The following is a 23,435-nucleotide window of genomic DNA, read 5'->3' as shown; positions in this document are numbered from 1 at the left end:
TTGCTCCCATAGGGATGCCTAAGTCGCAATTTGCATGTAAAAGTTCCCCACGCAGTTAGAATGGCCAGTAACAAAAGAGGGCAGGGCTTCTGCACTTTAATAGTTCTGTAGAAGAGGGAATTCCAGCAGATGTATTTTGTGTGGTAAGATTTTTCAGCTGGCCTCCCTAATTGGGCGAGGGGAGAGGAAGAGAGACTGCATGTATGCACGTGCATAGCATACTACACCTGCTAAAATTTTCTCATCTACTCGACGATAGCATCCAGTCACCCTGACACAGCCCTCCAGATCTCAGTCCAGGATAAACCCGAGGGGGCTTCTAAGAAGGCAACATTTCACTGTGCCAGAAGAGCAACCCAGTGAAAAGATTCCATTTCAGTGATGTGAGAACAAGTCTTGCCCTCATTGGTCAAAACCCTGTGCCCAAAGAAAAGCTCTCCATCTTACATATCACCACAGTGAAAGCTCAGCTGTGAATTTTTGCACACAGAGATACATGCATGTGAAACCCTGATGAACAAATCAATAATTTATTTTCTCTTCACCACACCATTTGTAATCACGATACTTTGCTTTATGCCGCTCACTCGACATTCTTTCCTCAGTGGATATGAACGGTCTTCTCCTTCTTCATTTGTGCTACCTGCTTTTGACTGCCTGTGTTGCTCTCAGTCATCAGAAAATAAGAAGGAAACAGAGATGATGGTCTGTACATGTGGATCTAAAGGTAATTTGTAACTTAGGATAACCCAGTTTTAACCTCTAAGAACTCAAATACATATTTTTTACTTTTTTAAAAAGGCAAAAAACTTCCAAAGATGCTACATTTGAAATGCAATTGTAACTTACCTGCAATGATCCTACAGGATTGGACTGGTTCTGCGCTTGGTTGACAGGTTCAGGTATTAAGTAGTCTGGCATAGAAATACTAGAATGAACACAGTAAACTTAAAATTGGCAGTTCAGAAATCATTTCAGGTATCATTTCACTAACAAATCAGATTCCAATCCCAAACACATTCTACATTTTAATATCAGACTGCCCCATTGAGTCTCCCTCTAAAAGATACCTAAAATGAAGAAAGCTTACGTGCTTTTCTATGTCTGAATTGTGGCTATCTATGCACATACAGAGGAGGAGTGTTGTTTGCTCTCTCCTCCCCCTTCCATGGCAGCTTCCTGTGCTGCCCCACAGGCTGCTTTTTAAACACAAGGGCTTTGATCCAGAAAAGAGCAGACATAACTACACTGGTACAAAGGAGCTTTTCCTGCCTTCTACCTAGACACAGCCCCATGCACCCTGACTCAACTACCATACCTAAAAGTAGCAGAAATGGTTTATCTTTATGAAGGAAACATTTACATGTGCATTGCCTCACTGAATGCAATGAAATTAACAGATTGTAGGCAGGCTGTGAACCAAATTTATTTGGGATAACAGTACTAGAATGAAACTGCAGCTCGTTATATAAAGAAACAGTAACCATCCACATTCTTAGAGACTACAATTTTTAATATTTCCACCCAGTCCTAACTAACTTGACAACAACAATGGACTGTCTTCAAGTCGATTCCTACTTATGGCGACCCTATGAACAGGGTTTTCATGGTAAGCAGTGTTCAAAGGGGGTTTATCATTGCCTTCCTCTTAGGCTGGGAGGCAGTGACTGGCCCAAGGTCACACAGTGAGCTTCATGGCTATATGGGGATTCGAACCCTGGTCACCCAGGTCATAGTCCAACACTACACCACACTGGCTCTTAGTTCCATGAAAAGTCATAGAAAGTGTAACGTGATATGCAAGGTCCTTGATGTAAAAACTGCTAGTTTATCACTTCCTCAAAAATTCAAGAAAAGCATTTTTCAGGAGATGGTAATTTTAAAGGTTACAGTGAAATATCCCTGTTACAAGACTATTTTACCACATGGATATTGAAGGGGACAGTCACTATCCCCCTTAAATGTGGTTCCATAATTTGGTCCCATTTCATTTCACTGAGTGTATCTCCAAGTTAAGTAAGGTTAGTATCACAGCCTTCTTCTTTATATATATTTGTAAAGTTCTCTTCCAGAATTTTCCAGGAGTTTCCTTTCAGAAATAACATTGTGTCACAATAATCAAAACCAGCTCACCAAATATTTGAATTGCCTTCCAAAATGTTCAGTGCAGCTTCTGCAGCTCTTTGTTTTGCAACTTTCTTGCTGGGACCCTCTCCTGAATTAATACAAACAAAAATATTTGTGTGTTTTAAACAACAAACTAAGATATGAAAATCTGGTCTTGTAGATGTTTGATTTTGAAATATCAGTTTTCTGTTCTACGATAATTCAAAGTTGAGGGTTTAAAGGTTGTGATCCTATATGCACTTACTCACACGTAATCTTCCAAAATATTTTTCAATGTATCAAATCACAATTCCCTTCTTAAGCAGACCTATTTTTCCACAAAGGTCAGATGGTCTTTCTTGTCATATTTTGCCAGTGCAGGCAAGCATAGTGAAAAATGAGCCTTGTTGCCATACATCATTTTGTCATTGCTCACCTAAAGATTGATGTGAGAAGCAGCCCTGAATATTTTTTGTAAAAATTGCATCTTTAAAATTGAGATTGGGCAGCTGATTCCTATTCATCTGCTTAAGACTGTAGCTGTCTAACTATAAGAATATATAATACACCTGAAGGGAGATGAGTATTTTCAGGAAGGATGAGTAGCCTGCAGCAGGCAGATAACCACAGAGACTTAACACCATTAAAACCTTTATACCAACTATGGAAGCTGCACAGAGGCAGGCAAAATATGGTAGGTTTAGCCTGTAAAAAAGGTGATTAACAGGTGATACTATAGCCATCTCCAAATATCTGAAGAGTTGTCCCATAAAGGATGGACCAAATTTATTTTCTGGTGCACTGGTAGGTAGTACCTGAACCAGTGGGTTAAAATGACAGGAAAAAGGATTTAGACTAAATGTTAGCAAGAACTGCCTGGTAGTACAAGCTCTCTGATAGTGGAACAGATTGTCTCGGAAGGTGGTAGACGCTCCTTTGTTAAGCAGTTTTTAAGCAGAGGCTGGATGGCCTCCTATCAGAGATGGTGTAATAGTAGGTTTCCTGCATCATCAGAGACTCGGACAAGATTACGTCCCTTTCAACTCTATGATTCTATTTTTTCTGGCCACAGCAGCTTCTCCTCCTCTTCCTGTTTCTTTCCTTCTCTAGCTGACTAATTTTAGGAAAGAGTTCAATATAATCTGTGCTATACGTCTTATAATGCCAAGATCAGATTAGTGTCTTGGTCCACAGATCCATACATGCATAGAACGGGCTGCATGCACTCACAAGCTTACAGTGCCTCCACAGCCCAGCACATCTGCAGGGGTGAGCTTCTGCCCTCCTTCTCAACTATAAGCTGGTGAAGGGGGGCATGGACTCACTTTGGTGCTTGCTAATGTGAGGTAGGACACTCATCAAAGTGACTACGCCAAGTGAATTTTTGGACCCCAGATCCAACACCATCCTCATTCTGCTGTCCACAGGATATTATGCAAAGGACAAGACTTCCTTGTGCTGCACAAGATCAATTCTCATGTCATGCATTGTAAGTCCCAGTGCTAGTATCAGCTCCCTGGAGCAGTACCAGAGATCCGTGGTGAGGTTAGATTGCAGTAGTTACTCTTAAACGTGGAGTGTGCTTGCGTGGAGGAGATGAGGAGAGCTGGGGAAGAGGATCAAGGGAGAAGGCACTTCGGAATTAGAGGAGGGGAGGGGAGAATGGACTCTAGGGTTAGAATGGGACAAAAGACATTTGGCTTCTAGGGTTAAGAAGGGGGATGGAAGAGTTGGCAGAAGGGTTAGTTTAAAGGTGGGAAAGAGGAGTTCTGGGGCTAGGACATGAGGGAGAACAGAAGAATACAGGGAAAGGAGGTTGGGCTCTCCCTCTGCCCCTATTGTTGCCCAAGACATCCTCATTCTTGCTACCCCATGCTAGCTTACAAAGAGAGGAAGTGATGTTAAACAGAAGAAACATTTAATTCTTTTAAATAGTAAACATGTACTGCATGCAGTTAAGAAATCAAAGACAGAAATCATATCAAAATGCAACATTGTTTCATACCTGTTGCAGTTATGTCACCTAATGTGACTTTATAGGTGAAGACTGGATTATGTACTTCTCCCTCAGCTTTTTCAAAGTCATACACAGGATTGAGGTTAGCCTTCGTGCCATATTCCTGTAACAGTTGAATTGGTGTTTTCCTGGGTTTGGATGCAATAATTTCCTCCAAGCTGTTTATAAAGTAAAATAATAATGTTATGAATACTTGAGAAATAAAGAGATTAGATGGAGTAAGTGACAGTTAAAATGTTGCTTTTGAAAATACTGTTATCTTTCATTCTTGAAATGCAGAGGGCACAATCTAGAGAACATTAAGCCCACTTCTGTGTTGTACTCATAAGAATGAGTAACCAGTGAACAATTATAAGGAAATGATATCAGATATATAAGAGTCCATGCTTTGGATATTACACCAGAAGTGTGAGAAGATGAAGAGTGATAGACTTGTGCTTCTTCTGTGGTGCTTGGCTGTACTGTACACTGTAATTACAGTGATACAAAATTAACAACCTAGTAATGTTTGCAAAGCAGGCTATGCATAGAATCAGTTTATGACTGGCCTTGGATAAAACTGTCTTCTTAATCTCATTTTCTCTCTCTCCAGCAAATCTAATTATAAAACATAAAGCCCTAACCACCACACATTTATCTTGCTCACTCTCAAATCTGGTGGGCTGGGGCCCAATTAGACGAGATGGTGAAGATCTCCCATCTCTATGCAATAATTTGTATAAAATGCAGGGGCAAGGGTTGGATCAGAACTGTGCCCTCCATGCTACACATAGGTACTTCCCTTAAAAAATGTTGTTTTCATAGGGATAACAGCACAGCAGAAAGGGGTACCCCCAGCCCCCCAGTCCCAATCTGAAACCCCCCTCCTCTCTGATTGCTTTTCACAAACAATTTAAAAAGGGGGAGTTCAGACTGCAAATCTCCAATGTTTCATTTACTTTGCCTCTCAAGCTTTTTCCCTCCTGCTTTCCCCATGCTAAGTGGCTTATAAATAGAAGACATAATGAATTCTCAGTTAATGCAAAACTCATGCAGAATCTCTTATTTGAAAAGTAAAATTACTATAGGCTGTTAAAACAAAACCTAAGGGACAGGGTAAACAGAAAGCTCTTTCAAAGCATATTGCTAAGAATCTTAATCAAGAGACCAATAAAAGAGGGAAATTTGCTTAAGGAAAAGGTGAACCTGGAAGAACTAGTTAGATAAGAAAGCATGATTCAGGTACAGGGATGTATGCAGTGTACATGCAAGAACAAATTTTAAAAAGAGGACAAATTCAACAGATGATGGGCAAATTCTGCTCTAGGATTGAGATTTTTTTTAAAACAAACCAACCCTGAAAATATTTTATTCAGGACAGGAAAGCACAATAGGAATGATATGAAAGAAAGGAATATAACTAAAGGGTTAGAAACCTAGTGGTGTTCAAAACACTGAGGGTAAAAAAGACACATACATATATTCCTCTTTCCAACCTGGGAAACTTTCCTAAGGGCTATTTCACATATGCCTCCACCACTGGAAACTCCTGGGGTGCATTTCCCAGGCAGCTGCAAACAAGCACTTCCTGATTAAACACTGTAAAGTTTTGCATTGTAATTGTTTTTATATGGTTTTTGTAAAAATTTGTAAATTTAGAGGCCAATACTCAAGAAAAGCAGGATATAAATGTTTAAAATAAGTATGTCAATATGCTGTAAAAAAAGTGAATCCCCTATTTTTTATTTTTCAGGAAGAGCCACAGCTCAGTGGTAGAATATTTTCTTTACATGCAGAAGATCTCAGGTGAAATCTCTGACAGAGGTAGGGCTAGCAATGTCCCCTGCCTGGACCAATATTCTGTCTCGGTATAAAGCAGCTTCCTACGTTCCCTCTGAAGTTGCCCAAACCAAGATGATAGATTGATTTAAATAACGTCAATTTAAGCTGGCATCTTAAATTCACTGCAAGACCACTTTAAAATCACAGATTTAAGCAAAGTTACACATTTATACTTCAGGTATTTCTTAAACAAAACTGCATATGGTACAACTATTGATATGCAACTAAAAGGCCTTTTACTCTACCCAGGAGAGTGATCTAACATGTTTGCTCATATGCAATCCACATGCCATTTGCCCAGCAGTAGTCTCTTTGTGTAGAGGAGGGTTACTATAAAACGAATGGCTACGTGTATCTCTCTGCATATGTGTAAGACTGCTGAAGAAACCAGTTTACCAGAAGACATGTTCAGACCTTAACTTAGCCTCCTGGCATAATCCTGTGGGTGACAATTCAAAAGTAAGACTCACTATGGCCAATGGAGCTTGCTCTCTAGTTAAGTGTGTTTAGGACTGCCCCTTTAATGAGGCAGTGCACTGAAACTAGTACACAAGAGTAGCTACTGCCAGACAGAGAAAAAGATGTGAAGGCTGAATTGCTTGACCCAGAAACTCTTAGCTTGTTTGAAGCTCAGGGCAAGCCATGGGCTAAGATGTTTCCCAGGCAAAAGTACCGGTAAAGGTAAAGGTGTCCCCGCACTTATAGTGCGAGTCGTTTCCTACTCTTAGGTTGTTGTCTTGCAATGTTTACTAGACAGACCGTATATATGGGGTGGGATTGCCAGTTCCTTCCCCGGCCTTTCTTTACCCCCCTGCATATGCCAGGGACTCATTTTACCGACCATGGATGGATGGAAGGCTGAGTGGACCTCGACCCCTTTTACCGGAGATTCGACTTCCTCCTTCTGTTGGAATCGAACTCTGGCCGTTAGCAGAGCTTCGGCTGCATTGCCGCCGCTTACCACTCTGCGCCACGGAGGATCTTACCAGTAGTGGCACAGAAAAGCTTCCGTAAACATGGTACCTCCAAATGTGTGAACCAATCCTTAGTGCCCAGAATTTTCCAGAAGCAAAGGCTGATTGTTGTAGGATGTAAGAGAACCATCATGTGTGAGGAGTGCTGACAATGCAGACTACTGCTTCAGTGTTGGAATAGAACTTGGGAGCCAAATCCCGCTCAGCCATGAAGTTTGCTGGGTAACCTTGGGCCAGTCCCAATGTCTCACCCTAACCTACCTCACAGGGTTGTTATGAGGGTAACATGGCGAGGGAGACCAAATATGCCACCTTGAGCTTCTTGAAGGAAAAGGTGGGATATAAATGTAATAAATAAGTACTTAAATTAACAAGTTGTTTAAAGTTAATTCATTACCCCACTTAGCACCTTTTAAACACTGACTTGAACTCACAGTAAGAAAATTAGTCACAAAAAGGAGAGGAGAAATGTTTCAATGCATCTCTATTTTAACTGGATTTGAAACCCACAGTGGTCTCAAAAGTGGAACAAGTATTTGGTCCATTTACAGTGCAATCCTATACACGTTTACTGGGAAGTCCCACCGAGTTCAACTGAGTTTTTTCCCAAGTGAGTATGCACAAGATGACGGAGTGCGTGTTTTAGGGGTGGCACAAAGCACTCACCAGCAAGTGATCCGGGGCTATAAAGTGTGACTGTCACTGCAATCCTATGCATGCCATCGCAAAAATAACCTCTACTGAGTTCAATGAGCGTTACTCCCAGGATTACAACCTGTCTCACACACTCTCCCTTAAAGGATGGGCCATTCAGAGCTAGACACCCTGCCTATCAAGATGCGCGCGTCTGTGGCGTCTGCATCCGATCCCTAATGGGAGCGCGCCCTGTAGTTTTCCGCTACCGGCGGACGTTCCCGCGCCCCGCCGAATGGGCCGTGCGCGGATCATTGCTACCCACAATGCTCCCCCCCCTCTGCACGTCACCCTCTGGCCCACCTGACAGGCTTTTGTTCCGCCACTGGGGAATTTCGCTGCTCCGAGCGCGAGAGGTCCTCTTGGGTCGTAGCCTGGCAGGGGTCAGGCTGGAGCTGAGCCGTGCAGTTCACTGTAACCACCGTCTCCATTTGTACGTGATCGGGAAACACCCCTTTAGCACGGCCCCCTTTCGCTTGTCACGTGTGGTTCCGGGGGCCAACTCTGGGCGGAGCCACCGAGCGACTGAAGCACACAAACGCACAGTCTTCCTCCATGTCAATCTGGCTTGGTTCTGTGAGGGCTCGTCTCGCTCGGCTTCTCCCTGTGGGCGACATCGGAGCCTCAGTCGGTCCCAACCGCCGTGCCGCCTAGAGAGCTGAGACGGCAGAAGCTGCTCCTTGCGCCCTCTGCCTCTGGGAAGGAGCAGGATCGGGGCCTCCGAGGGACCGGGAGGCGAACGGGGCCCCACCAAAGCATGGAAATGGCCCTGCCGGAAGGGGCGCTTGAATTAGCACAATCAACATATTCTGGCGTTCTCCTCAGTGTTGCTGTAACCGTTCCTGCCTGGTCTACTTTTGGATTGAGTTATTTCACAACGGCTGCAATCCTGTAAACTCTTTCTTCGGTATGAATCGCTGAGATTTAGTTCTTGATATCCCTGCCTAGGCTTACGCTACAAGAAAAGACAAGTATAAATGTAAAAGCAGTACATAGATGTCTCATCCATACGTATAGGTTATTCATAGATGACTTTATTTATCCAATCGTGTATTAAAACAATTACAAGATCTGTGCTTCTTGAGTAGGTACGATACATTCTTTTTCACAATGCTGGCGAAACATTCCCAGGAGCAGATTTCATCTTGAAAATCAATGTGAAATTCGTCTGCTCCTGGATCCAGCCTACCTGACCTCTCTGGTGGTGCCAATTGCCCTTGACCATAGACTACCTCCCCAGCTCCTCCTCAACAGCATGAGCACCTTCTGGCTAGTGCGTAACCAATAATTTCTCGAACTACCCAATAGAAAGCAAACTTGCAACATAGCGCCCCGCTATGTGAAAGGTCTCTGTTTTGAAAAAACTGGAGGATGGATTGACATCCTGTTGCTTCGTTTGGTTCTCTTTGTTTAAGGTAATTCTGTTTCTGAAAGCCTGATATGTTACAGGACTGGAGGCGGGTTAGTCTGGATGTCATCAATGGAGCCTCCTCCAAGCCTGTTGTTTTGTATCTGTCAGATGGGATTCTGTAGAAAGAGACTGCTGAAATGCTCAAACCACTCTCTTTGTTAATGGCTCTAGCCCAGTCTATGAAGTATCTTTTTGCATGACTAAAGACTACAGGTGACTGGATGCCACAGAAAGTAATAGCTACAGATGCTTCCAGAAGGTGGGCCAAAGGGAGCAGGTTTCCCCTCCCCTCCCCTGGCTTGGAGTGATATTATTGGTGAGTGTAAGAAAACCAGGGGACAATCTCTTGTAATGGGCTGGGAAGAGAACATATCAATTTCATGGGTTCTTTGAATCCAAACATATGGCTTTGGTGGGACCCCTAGAAACCTAATTGGGGAGCAAGATCTGTTGGAATGTTAATGCTGTGAGTCCTTCCATCTTAAGCTCAGCCTGTATATATATGTAAATAAAAACATATATCTCAACTGTCTCTAGTGACCAGCTCATCCTGAACAGTCCAATTCTCAAAAACAAATCACCTGGACTTGATGGTTATAGAAATGATTTTTTAAAAATAAATTCTTATTCTACACCTTCAACAGGTTTTTCTGTTAGTGAGGATTTTCCAGATCTGGAAACAATCACAATTCATAGTTATTTGAAAACCCTTTAAAGTACCTTTAAAACTAGATTCCTGTCATCCAGTTTCTTTACTGAACTCTGACTAAAATTTTTTTACAGTGATATTATCTAAGCAGGTAATTAAAAAAATTCTTCACAGTGGATTTATCCCCAAGAGACAGATTTATGACCTGTTTAGTAAACTCTTGAATACATTAGCAAACAACAGAGTTCACCTTTAACAATCTTAGCACTTGATATATTTAAGGCTTTTGATTCAGTAGCTTGGAATTTCTTACTTAGGTCTCATCTACACTGTGGTTTAGTGTTGATAAGCCCTAATTGCTCTATGGCTAAATTAAATAAAAGAGTGGACAGGGGACAATCCTGCTTTGCTCTGTAGTTTAGTCTATTTGTTTTAGATTCCCAGTTGTTTATCCAGAAATTTGCATATAAATGTAAATGTACTGCCTTGAAGTCGATTCCGACTTATGGCGACCCTATGAATAGGGTTTTCATGGTAAGCGGTATTCAGAGGGGGTTTACCATTGCCTTCCTCTGAGGCTGAGAGGCAGTGACTGGCCCAAGGTCACACAGTGAGCTTCATGGCTGTGTGGGGATTCGAACCCTGGTCTCCCAGGTCATAGTCCAACACTCTAACCACTATGCATAAAATGTACCAAAAAACAATGTAATATTTTCTCGAATTTGGGACCACAATGGATTTTTTTTGTACTACCTACTTTGAGGGCTTATCCACTTGGGAGCATTGCTTCATACTAAAGATGCCATTTTTACCTCCATTTATTGTTTGCACCATCCACAATAAGGGCTCGATGCCAGCTGCAAACACAGTGTTTTCTATTCACACTGAGGGAAAGGATCAAACACGCAGTTTCCTAATGAGCACGCCCTTCAATTTAACATTTCCACTCCCTCTGGTTACTTGGCAACCGAGCATGCTCAGTTTGTACTACCAGTTTAATTTTTTAAAAAAAAACACCTGGAAGTGCAATTATTTGTATTTTCACTGGTACAATACAGCTGAAATACAAATCTTTGTTTCAGCAATATTATGCTTTTGTTCACAAGTTAGGGGGAAAAGAAAAATAACACACCCTTTGCAGCAACATAAAAAAGGCTTGCAGAACGGGGGAAAGCTGCTGGAAGTTGTTGGTCAGCCTACAGGAAATGAATGAAAGAAGGGAGGAGGAGGGAGTGGGCGAGGAGAGGGGAAACGATTGACACACCTACCTAAAAGCATCAGAACAAAGGGTCTGCAATCACTAGAGATACAGAGTGAAGATTTTTTTCCTTCCCTTTTCATATTATCAGAGGATTGGGTTAGTACGGCTTTAAAGGGAGAAACTGTGTGATAGCTTCTGTTTGCCAGTAATGTCATGTGAACCACATGAATTAAAAGGGAATGTGAGTAGCACCAAACACACAATAAGCCACCATGTACATGAGCCCTTAGTTCACAGTTTACATCTTAACCCACAGATTCAAGGATTACAAATCAGGAAAGTTACTTACCTCCTAAGTGTATACACTACCAATGATTTTAATGTTGTCCAGTCATCCAATCTGGAGATTGTCAGAGTATAGAAGCGAAGTCATCACTGTCTGGAAAGGCCATAGCTTGCAAACCAGTTGGAGCTGGAAATAGGCACACCTAGCCATCAAAGCCATTTGAGCCTTCAGTGGCCATGCTGTACCCAGGAGCTACAAACCTGTTGTTTCTAGGGGAGTGCAACCCAGCTCAAACAGGCCATCTCCCCAACTTCTGGACATGGGAATTCAGAGCACATAACACATATGTCTTTTCGAAATTCAGCTTCAGTTTATTGGCCCACAATCAGCCCATCACTACCTCCAAGCACCACTCCAGATCTTGAACTGCCTCTCTTGACTCAGATGGAACAGAGACGTAGAGGGGGTGTAATCCTGGGCTCCTGCCGGGAGGAAGGACGGGATATAAATCAAATAATAAATAAATAAAATAATCCACATATTGGTGACATCTTATTCCAAATCTCATGACAGCTCCCAGCAGCATCAAACAGATGTTAAATAACATGGAAAACAAGATGGAACCTTGAAGAAGGCCACAAGGTAACTCCCATGGCACTGAAGAATAGCCCCGTACAGCTACTTTCAGGAAACAACTTTGGAGTGGAACCACTCTAATAAGGTGCCCCTGACCCTCACCTCCCTGAATAGATCCAGAAGGTTACTGTGGTCAACAGTATCAAAAGCCACCAATAGGTCAAGCAGAGTCACATTTCCCTCATCTCTTTCCCAACAAATGTTATCACTCAGGTCAACCAAGCAGGTTTTAGAATCATAGAATCATAGAGTTGGAAGGGGCCTTGTAGGCTATCGAGTCCAACCCCCTGCTCACAGCAGGAAATCCACAGCTAGAGCATCTCCTGCAGATAGCTGTCTAGCCTCTGCTTGAAGACATCCAGCGAAGGGGATCCCACCACCTCCCTAGGCAGTCGGTTCCATTGCCGAACTGCCCTTACTGTCAAGAAGTTCCTTCTAATGTCCAATCTGAATCTATGCTCCTGCAACTTAAAACCATTAGACCTAGTCCTACCCTCTGGGGCAGCAGAGAACAAATCTGTACCCTCTATGTGACAGCCCTTCAGGTACTTAAAGAGTGCAATCATGTCACCCCTCAGCCTTCTCTTCACCAGACTGAACATGCCAAGTTCCTTCAACCTTTCCTCATAAGACTTGTTCTCCATACGGGCTATCATCCTCGTCGCCCTCTTCTGAACCCGCTCTAACTTGTCTATATCTTTCTTAAAATGAGGCGCCCAGAACTGAATGCAGTATTCCAGATGAGGCCTGACTAATGCAGAATATAGTGGGACTATTACTTCCCTTGACCTGGAAACGATAGCTCTGGTTATGCAGCCCAAAACCACGTTTGCCTTTTTTGCCGCAGCATCACACTGCTGGGTCATGTTCAACTTGCGATCCACTACAATTCCAAGGTCCTTCTCACACGCACTACTGCTAAGCTGGGTATTTCCCATCCTGTCCCGTGCATTTTGTTTTTGTGGCCTAAATGCAGAATCTTGCATTTGTCTTTATTGAATGTCATTTTATTAATTTCAGCCCAATTTTCTAGTCTATCCAGGTCCCTTTGGATTTTATTCCTGTCTTCCATTGTGTTAGCTATCCCTCCCAGTTTTGTATCATCCGCAAACTTCATAAGGCTTCCCTCCACCCTGTCATCTAAGTCATTGATAAAAATGTTGAAGGGTATCGGCCCCAGGACAGAACCCTGTGGCACTCCACTCGAAACCTCCTTCCAGTCCGAAGCAGAGCCACCGACGACCACTCTTTGAGTACAGTTTTCCAACCAGTTGTGAATCCACCTGACAGTATTTCCATCTAGTCCGCATTTGACCAGTTTGCTAATGCCAGTTAGTGCTATGCCTGGGCCTGAAGCTGGATTGAAATGGGTCCAAATAATACTGTCAAAAGTTTAAAAATCATATGGGAAAAGGGCTGTGATATAAACTTTGACCCACAGTAGTGGGATTCTTTTTGAACTAAACCATCATAGAAATCCATCCCTGCTAATACCAAAGAGATAATGCTAAAACTGATTCATAGATGGTATGTTACTCCGTGGTATAATGGTTGCTATGTCACAAACACAACCTCAACAAATTGCAGAACAGCCTAGAGGGCAAAGGGCATCTTCCACCACATATGGACACGTGGACACTTTGTGACACTTGCTATCAATGAAGTGTGGTTCATCACACACCAAACCACATACTGTGGTTCATCACACCAAAAATTTATAAAACACTTCAACTGGCATTTTTACAGTTACTTGTTGATGTGAATGTGAGTTTGAACAGCAAGCAGCTTCTAGAACACCTCTTGGTTGCCGCTTGTCTCACTGTAGCTAGATTTTGGAGATCTAACAGGGGCAACAATTTCATAATAGTATAGCAAAATCTGGTATATTATGCTTTCAGAAAAGCTGGCCTCTAAGCTTCAATTTCTGTGTGGTCATACCAAATCTGATAATTTTGGAGCAATGTGGTATGACTTTATCATCTATGCCAACAAGAGGGATAACAACATTGAAATATACTAAAATTTGGAGTGCCAAAGCTGGACTTTGGCCCCTGCTTACCTGAATCACTGGTGGTACAGTTCTTTCTTTTTAGTCGCCCTTCCTCGTCTCAGTTGTCATGGGAAAACACCTGTACAGGAAAAGACCAAGCTATTTACACTGTTTTACACTTTGATTTTTGTATTTTTAAAATTCTGTGAATGTACTAAAGATTTAAAAGAGCAATGTAGTGAGTAGGGTATTGAATTAGAATTGGGAAGGTTGAGGTTCAAATCCCCGCTCAGTCATGGAGACACCTGGATGTGCTTAGGCCAGTTATATCTTTCAGCCTAATCCAGTTGACAGGGCAAATAAAAGGAGAACTCCATGTTTTGCTCCTTGGAATAAATAAAGAAGAACAAATTTTCAATGAATGAGGTCAAATTAAAGTATTTCATTCAAATAAATTGTTTTCATAGTCTCTTACTGAGTTGAACTGCAATGACACAAAGACTCAAAATTATGCAGATTATCTTGTGGATAGCTGCTGATGTAAATTTGGGCTGAATAAACTAGTTGAAAAAGCACAGTAGATAAATTCATCCAATCAGTTGTATGTATGTTGAAAAAATTCCGATTAAAGACAGGCATTTTTCTAAGTCATGTGAAAGCTACTATGGTACTACAGAAAAGTATTGCCCTAATAAAGGTGAATGTTGCCCTATCAGTTTACTTCGTTAATGTATTATTCATTCTTTTGAACATGGCAGGAGACTGGAAGGGAGTCCTTGAATAATACACTGGAGGAGCTGAATGGTTAAAATAATACCAGTGCTTCCTTTCCAGCTACATGCAATACATTTTACAAAAAAGTAAGTTATTTGCAATCTAGCAAAGTTAAAATATTTTTAATATGGCTGTATGGTTTGAAAACTGCAGTTAATACAGTTCTGTTTTTTATCGTGTCGGCGTAATATGTTTGCTGCTGCTACCAAAAGTTTTGTTAAGCAGGTTGGAGATGGAGGCCGTTTAGTACCTGTTCGTAGCCTTAGTGAAGCTGATAAGTATCAACCCCTCAGTCTTGTTATCAAGAAGAAAAGCTGTTTTCTTTCAAAAAGATCCAAATTTGTTGCAACACCATTCAGCCTAAAAGACATTCTTCAAGGAGAGAAAGAAATTTCAGCTGGTAAGTGTTTTTTTTAAAACTTCTCTAAAGCGTATAAAATTTGAGTTGCTGATTTTCAGAGGCATAACTGAACAAATGCAAAACAATATGGCATTTGACTGTATAATAGCTTAAATTATCTTAGAGAAATCAAACAGCATGTCAACAATATAAACAAGCATTTTTTAAAAAAGAAAATGTAATGTTTGCATTCATTTAAAAAAGGAAGAATACATTTTAGGAGCTTTCATTGATAATGTGTTCAGTATTTTGGTTTATTTTTGGGTGTAATCTTTTCTGTGTAAAATAATAAAATTACCTGTCAGTTATGTAGAGCGTGATCCTAAACATGCTTATTTTCAAGTGTCATTGAAGTTAATAAGACTTACTTCCCAGTAATTGTGCTTAGAACTACAGCCTTAATATTTCATTATAGAATGTAATAATGTTTATTTCACTATCACATCGGGGTAAGATCACTGCATGGCATGGCCATTTCTCCACCTGTCCACAAATTTATTTTATGAACAATATATAGTTCCCCAGAGTTATTATTTAATAATATGGCAGCGAAATACTTCTGAAAAAATCCATTATCTCTGTCCTAGTAGATGCAGGGTACGGCTCGAGCAGAATGCTGTTCACTGGTCTTGTAGAAGACCATCCTGCTGGTTATGGCAATTTTAGATGCTGTCCTATATAACAGACAAGCATACCACTTTCAACAAAATAAAAAAAGAAAGCAATTTCTGACAGTGATTGTCTGTCCAAAGGATACACAGTGTACAGTGCAATCCTATTCGTATCTACACACAGTCAAGGCCCATTGGTTTCTATCTTACATGCAAGCATGTACACATTTGCAATCTCAACTGATTTCAATGGAGCCTAAGTGTGAATTGTTTACGTTGGATCCAATCCAAATAATTTTATCTCCAAATGTCAGTGGTATTCTGGGATTATACACAATTTAAGTTGTCACATTATTAATGAAGGAATGTTATTTTAGGCTAATTGTTGTATGGAAGGCAGTTCAGTTTCTTTCAGTTTCTGTTGTCAACAATTCGAATACCTTCATATTAAAATAAGTGATATATTGATTTTTTTCTACCATGGCAAAGTACATGCTCTGACAGGGAAAAAAATAATGGGACAGATGTCACAAATGCAAGCTATATTTACCTTTATTTGAAAGGGCAGATTTACTTTCTTTCTGTATTCCAGGCAAAGAGAGATAATAGTAGCAAATAGTGCCCTTTTAGGATACTTGTGCTGTGATATTTCAAGCCTACCAGAGGATTCAGACAAACGTTTTGGTTGGTCGCTTGATCTGCCTTCAAGTACATTGTAAATGTTGCTTCCATGTCTGTTCTGGAATTTTTTTTTTAAGTTTGTCAAAATGTCAATTTCTAAACTGAGATTCCTAAATAATGTTATTGCCAATGAAGATAAGCAGGATAAGCTTTGCCAGATATACTAAGGCAGCTGCCTTGCAGTTGTGCAACGCCTTCCTGGAAACTTGCTGATGCCTATGCCTGATGGGCAGAGCATCTTTTGGAAAGATTCTAACCCATTTGTTTCAGTGGAAAAGAAGTGAGAATGTGAATAATCTTTTGATGTGCCACAATTTTATTCTGTGTAATTAACATTTAACATTTTTGATTGTTACCCACCCTGAGCCTCTGGGATGGCAACTTAATCATATTAGAATACCTACTTACTGCTTAGACATGTTAAGTGAAATGAGTGTCGCAAGAGGTAACCCACAAAGAAATTAAGGCTGCAATCCTAGGCACACATTTCTGGGAACAGTCTTCACTGAAGAACACAGTGGGACTTACCTCTTACTGAGTAGATATGAACAGGCTCAGGCTGTAAGAGATTAGAATTTGAACGTGGAGTAGCATCTATCAGAATCTAACGGGTGAGCAGTTTTTACAAATCATGTTTTGGATTAATATTGCATATTAACCTTTTCCCAGACTTCAATAAGCAGCCTCTTTCCTTTAGGCATTTCATCCTACCAGCTCCTGAATTATGAAGACAAATCTGATGTGTCCCTCAATGGGAGACGAGGAAATCAAATCATGAACTCGGCTGGGGTCAATATCGCTGGATCAGATTCTCTTGCAGTGAAGGCTTCATTCGGCATTGTAACTAAACATGAGGTTGAGGTACCAACATTACTCAGAGAACTTACTAGTAGGTTGGTATTATAATTTCCATTGTTTTACTGTTGCTTAGCTGCTTTAAAGCTGCACTTTCCAAATGAGCACTGAAATATGGATATTTCACAAGAGCAGCATGGGTTACTTAGGTTTTAAGTACCAAACACAGGAATAATGCGAGATTATGTGTATTATTTCCCCCTTTATTTTAGAAAAATGAATTTTGAGCACTGCCTTGTTCGTCAGTCACGAGAAAGTAAGAGGACAGTTCTCTGTGTGGTCATGGAGAGTATTCGAACCACACGACAGTGTTCCCTATCTGTGCATGCTGGTATGAGAGGTGACACAATGAGGGTGAGTGCGCATGTTTAACTAAACGTTAACGTAAATGTTCATATATTAACTTTTTTTGAAATGGTAAGTTGCCTTGGGGGCCTTTTTTGGGTCAAAAGGCAACATATATAATGTTATAACTAAGTAAATAAATCCTTACAAATCATGAAAAGTTTATCAGTAGGCTTAAAAACATTTAACTCTATAATGGTTTGCTGTCTCTTTGTTTAAATCATGCCTGTAATTGGGGACGTTTGAAAAGGAAGAGATTTAAACAGCAGCAAAACAAAAGCCCAAGTAAACTAATTCTAACTTTTTTTGGTACAACCAAAAAAATAAAGAATGCAGAATCTTTCTTGAATCTTTCTTGTTTGTAGTGTACGTAGCTCTCTTGGCTGACGGGGTTATAGTTAAGTCAAAGATTCAACAGAAGCTTGTCCAGTTAAAGATATCCATCCCAGTCTGGGTGAGGAAGTCACACACACAACTCCCCTGCCCTGCCTTCTTGGGCTGTCCTCTTACATCAGTGGACTGGTCAGCTGTGTGTGCGTACATTTTTTGTCCCCATAAACCAGCCTCTTCCATAGGGTGGCCTTGTGTCCTCCCTACTTTACAGAAGATAGTACTCTATTTGAAGGGCTGTCTGGTCCAAGTCCAGTCTGAAGATAAAGAGCTATAAGAAGAAAGCAGGGGCTATGAAGTTGCCCATCAAAATTTAGCATCTGGCCATCAGACTGAGCAGGCAGACAGGTCACCTGGTCACAGTCTTTCCCTCTATGGTGAGATGTATTATATTTCTATTTAAGGATTTCTAAATTTGTATTTTACATATAAATTAGCATATGCAAACCTGTGTCCTCTTTTGTGGCAATGCAAATCTTCCCTCTCCCTTCGGAGATCAGGAGGTTTGATCCTGTAGGGTGCTGCTTATCTGCAAACACCATCCCTGCAAGGAAGCCCCTCATGAATTAGCAGCGCTTGGCACCTCACAGGATCGTATCCTCTGCTTACCAACTGTTGAACAGAAGAGTCCTTCCTCTGTGGTGGTGCTCACGGAGATGGGGAGACCCATTCTTCCACTGAGACTACATGGGAGTTCCGTAAGCACTGGAATTCCTTTGTGCACACGTGGGCTTGTGGAACCCCTTTTTCTGATTTGCCCCCAGCTTTGAAGAGCATTTTAAAGATGGTTGTGAACAACTGAGAAATTTGCCCTAATTGCATTAGAACATCATCTTTATCATCACCACCATAGCAGAAGCTGTAGTCCTTCACTGGCTAGGTTTGACTTTAAAATTTAAAAGTGTTATGTTTTCTAACACTTTTTAAGCTTTAGCCGCATTTTTATTCAAAATGTTTTAAGACAGAAGTTAATCCAATTATCTTTCTTTTTAAAATAGTTTCATATTATTGACGACTATAATTACAAAGGACGTGACAAAGCTATTGTCTTTCCTGCTCATACAACTATTGCATTTAGTGTGTTTGAACTTTATATTCGCTTGGATGGCAATTTTGGTAAGTAGTCAGCTGGTTCTGCAATTATGATTGCTACTATTATTTACAATGTTCTTGTTCTGAGATAATGTTTAATCTGCAACTCTATAAACGTTATATACATGCTTCATCGTATGCTTGTAAGCAATCCGATTCACTTTATCAGGGCGCTGCATCCATACCCTCCAGCAGGGCTGGAGAACCTCAGGCCTAGGAGCCAAATGCAGCCCTCCAGGCCTATATATTTGGCCCTCAGACCCCTTCCCAGGCCATACCCATTGCTAGCCCTGTTTCACAGCCTGAGTATTTTTGCCTAGCTGGAATGTGTCCTTGAGCTCTCACTTCTTGCTTGTCTGGATGAAGGATTTTATATATTTTTATATTTGTTTTTATATTTATATATTTGTTATATTGATCTTGTAATTTTATTATTGTATATGTTTCTATGTTTGCCGCCCAGAGAGCTGTTTGCTAGTCGGGCGGGATATAAGCTGAATAAAATAAATAAATAAATAAATAAAGTGGGGCAGTGGAATCCACTCTGGGTTTTAGTCAGAACTTTCAAGGTTCTGAAGCACTTTGGACAGCTCTTTGAAAGTTTGGACAAACCCGGAGCGGATTCCACAACCCTACTGACTTGGAGCCACCTGCCGCCGCTGGCGGGAAGATATGCAGGAACTACCCTACTGTACAAAGGTAAAATTTACATTAATTGCTTTACCCCCTTTTGTTTCTGGCCCCACCCACGACTGGCATGTGGCCCTCAGAAGGTTGCCCATAAGAGGTGCTTTGGCTGAAAAAGGTTCCCCGCCCCTGCCCTACAGGTGTGTGTAGCTACAATGGCACATACACAATCGCTTCCACCAAGGGATGCAAACTAGGCCTGCCAGCAGCCGACAACCTAGATTGCTTCAGTCACTTATAAAGTAGAAGTGAGGAGGTGAGTTTTAGAACAAAACAGGAGTTTGGATGAGTGGAGTGGAATCCTCCCCTACTTTCATTTTATGTCCCTATAACCTTCCCATCCCCACCCAGCTCTTTCTTCCCAGCCGATATGACTTCTGATATATGAGCTTGGCTTAGGAGAAAAACACTTGAGGGGAATGTACAGAGGGGGGACCCACTGAGTGAAAGGGAGGGGGATTTAGCAACCTCCTGCTGTGTACTCCTTTTGCTCTAACATTTGGATGCCTCCCATTTTATATATGTATTTTCAGAGCTTGGAAAAGTTACTTTTTTGAACTACAACCCCCATCAGCCCAATCCAGTGGCCATGCTGGCTGGGGCTGATGGGAGTTGTAGTTTAAAAAAATAACTTTTCCAAGCTCTGTGTATTTTAATAAATGTGTCTGCTGCTTTCATTTATAGTTTGAGACGTAGCCACATGTAAAATACATACAGGAAGTCCATTGTGCTATATGTAGATTGCAGACCCATCATACTGTTACGTAACATTTATTTAACCAATGGTGTTCTAAGTGTTGATTTAAATACATAACGTCAAGCGGGCAGAGTTTCACCAAGTAGCTGGATATAGTTTGGCTGAAAGACATTAGGTCTGACTTAGATGTGACATGAGATGTTTAATTCACTGCTGTAAATTTTGTAAAATTACGCCATAGGAAAATAAGGAACAAACAATCTTTATACAACACTGTGAAGCTCTTCACACAACTAGGCTGCAATCCTATACAAACATCCCAGTAGTAAGTCCCACTAAACTCAGTGGGGCTTCCTTCTGCATAGATATGTATAGGATGTACTGTAGCACTCAAAATAGCTGCCGCCCTAATTTTCAATTCTCTGTTGGTGTTTCCTCAAAATGTTTACCTCTAGGATCCACTCATGGAACACTTGATTCCATTATTATATGTGTGGCTGTCATTGAAAATAGCTGGACAGTATCACCTCCTCCTTCTCCCACTCATGTACATAAAAACATATGATCTTACTTGACCATGCTGCAGGTTTTCCCACCTTGCAAATGGCAGCCACTGACGTAGAGCAAGGGTGGGACAACTTGCAGATAGCAATGTCGCATCATGCATTTTCTGGTAATTGATATGACCTGGGATGAAAAGAGGAGGTGCCGTGCCGCTGTTTTTGGCAACAGCCATGCAGCTTCTCCTACATCTCATTTCAACCTCATAAGCTAGAGTTTAGAGATGAATCACAGCTCTGCCCCATTGTCATTATCAATGTCCTTTGCTGATTACTGTGCCACATAATGGCTTTGTGCACTTGTGTTTCTCAATTTCAGGCATGGATGTTGCTCTTTAAAGATTTATTATTTATTATTCCTTTAACCCACTCTTATATGGGGCTGCCACTGGTTCCCATCCAAAGGGTTGATCTGCTTAATTAGTTTCAACTATGCTGCCATATCAGGAAGCCATTGTGGACCCAGGATAAAGTTGCTGTGGTGGTATAGTAACATCTTCACATGTTGCAGTGCTTCTGTAGTGCCCTGGCTGCATTGCCATAGAAATTGCAAGCTGTGATGCAGTACTGAATGTATGCATTGTCATTGTGAAGCACATCAAGATGCAATGTTTCTAATGAGATCTCCATCAATCTGCAAGGGGTATATGGAGATCCCTATTCCTGTTCCCCATCCTATAAATTTAGAGCAGGGAAGAAGAACCTGTAGACTCCCAGATGTTGTTGGACTTTAACTCATTGGCCCAAGACAGCGTGTCTAATGGTCAGAGGTGATGGGAATTGCAGTCCTACAAGATCTGAAGGGCCACAGGTTCCCCATCCTTAGCGTAGGCTACTCACTGTGTCTGTTGTGATGCAGATGCAACATGATGAGCAAGCAGTAGGGACAGACATGCCATGAGAACTCAAACTCACATATAAAGTTGAAGCTACCTGGTGACCTTGGGCCAGTCACTGTCTCTAAGCCTCAGGGGAAATGGAAATGGACTGCCTTCAGGTCAATCCCAACTTATGGCTATACTATAAATAGGGTTTTCATAGTAAGCAGCATTCAGAGGGGGGTTACCATTGCCTCTCTCTGAGGCTAGTCCTCCCCAGCTGGCTAGGGCCTGCTCAGCTTACCACAGCTGCACAAGCCAGCCCTTTTCTTGTCCGGACTGCCATCTGGGGGGCAATTGGGCTCCTTGGGACTATGCAGCTTGCCCACGGCTGCACAGGTGGCAGGGCACATAACCCCTGAGCCACTCACTGTGGGGATGATCTGTAGCTGGCCCTTGACACCCAGGAGATACGAGCGGGCATTTGAACTCACATACTGTGGACTCCCAGCCAGGCTCTCCTCCCCACTGTGCTATACCAGCTGTATAGCCTCAGAGGGAGGCAATGGTAAACCATCTCTGAATACTGCTTACCATGAAAACCCTATTCATAGGGTCACCATAAGTCAGGATTGATTTCAAGGCAGTCCATTCCATTCCATCCATCCCTAAGATTAGTACTTAAATTCTGCAACAGCCAACCAGACTAAGATATGTGAAATAATTTTTATAAGCACAAATGTCCAAGCTGAGATTCCAAAGACGTTCTCTTATGTAAATTAAACTGTGGCACATATACAACGTTGATAATAAAGATTCATCTTGCTGCTGGGTGCAGCAGGGATCTCGTAGATGCCATGATTTAATTTCACCCTCTCATGTGAAATGACTTGCAGATGCCAAAGATTTAATTTCACCCTCTCCCTGCTACATCCTTTTGTGCATGTGCTGGAGCAATCAGTTTGCAGAAACCAAATTCAGTGTTCCCAACTCTCTGCTGGACGGGGACTAAAGTTAAGAAATGGAAATAAATTGAAATGATAAATGACTTAAAAATACAAATAAATGCAAATACATAAAGTAATTTAGACTTCATAACTTTTTTTTACAGCCACCCAGTTTGGTTGATTGTAATAGACAACGTTTGTGTTGCAAGCTACTAACAAAGATAGTGGATAGGGACACATGTTCACATCTGTATTGCAAGACACATGGGAATAGGATCCCCATCCATACCATGCAGGATGATGGATATTGTATTAGTTTTACATCTGGATTTGAATCACAATGGATGCCAATGAATCTGTGCTTGTTGAATTAAGCGTTTTATTCTCTGTTGTAGCTTTGCCTTATTTAATATCATTTTTCTATAAAAATTATAAAAGAAATCATTATTTTTAATTAATGGTATTGTAAGATTGCACTGCTTCTGAATATTTGAAATATTCTCTATCATACTTGTTTTGCAGAGCTTTGTGTCACTCCAGATTCAAAAGGGGGATTTGAAAAAGAGCCATCAAGATCGTTTTCACTAACTAAATTAAGGAATCTGTTTTATCGAAGTATGATGTTTGATATTTATGTGTATTACATTAATTAATTTGTTTAGTAATGTATTCAACATTGGGCTCCTGCTGGGAGGAAGGGCAGGATATAAATAAAATAATAAATAAATAAATAGATTACGATTGGTGTTGAAGGTCAGGCTTATAGCAGCATTGAGAAATATTAAATTAATTTA

General features: G+C 41.2%; 2 protein-coding genes across 5 annotated transcripts in view; one reads left to right on the top strand and one right to left on the bottom strand.

The window, feature by feature from the left end:
* PRKRA (protein activator of interferon induced protein kinase EIF2AK2) overlaps nt 1–8,090 on the bottom strand; it is a 34,051-nt gene extending 25,961 nt beyond the window's left edge. The window contains exons 1-4 of one of the 2 annotated variants that reach the window (XM_061608369.1): nt 7,915–8,090; nt 4,112–4,281; nt 2,134–2,215; nt 850–928 (exon numbers count right to left, since the gene is read on the bottom strand). In XM_061608369.1, coding sequence (XP_061464353.1) covers nt 850–928; nt 2,134–2,215; nt 4,112–4,281; nt 7,915–8,042 — 459 coding nt within the window. In that variant the 5' untranslated portion in view covers nt 8,043–8,090. The remainder of the gene's footprint in view (nt 1–849; nt 929–2,133; nt 2,216–4,111; nt 4,282–7,914) is intronic. The other variant, XM_061608368.1, reaches the window with a different exon arrangement.
* PJVK (pejvakin) overlaps nt 7,922–23,435 on the top strand; it is a 19,366-nt gene continuing 3,852 nt past the window's right edge. The window contains exons 1-6 of one of the 3 annotated variants that reach the window (XM_061608365.1): nt 7,922–9,338; nt 14,543–14,958; nt 16,948–17,143; nt 17,318–17,459; nt 18,839–18,956; nt 23,164–23,256. In XM_061608365.1, the coding sequence (XP_061464349.1) occupies nt 14,748–14,958; nt 16,948–17,143; nt 17,318–17,459; nt 18,839–18,956; nt 23,164–23,256 (760 nt within the window). In that variant the 5' untranslated portion in view covers nt 7,922–9,338; nt 14,543–14,747. Of the gene's footprint in view, nt 9,339–14,542; nt 14,959–16,947; nt 17,144–17,317; nt 17,460–18,838; nt 18,957–23,163; nt 23,257–23,435 lie in introns of those variants that run through there. The other 2 variants (XM_061608367.1, XM_061608366.1) reach the window with 2 other exon arrangements.

Source organism: Rhineura floridana, chromosome 2 (assembly GCF_030035675.1).
Source record: "Rhineura floridana isolate rRhiFlo1 chromosome 2, rRhiFlo1.hap2, whole genome shotgun sequence".
In the NCBI taxonomy this organism is placed as follows: Eukaryota; Metazoa; Chordata; class Lepidosauria; order Squamata; family Rhineuridae; genus Rhineura; species Rhineura floridana.
This window is presented reverse-complemented; position numbering and strand designations above follow the sequence as displayed.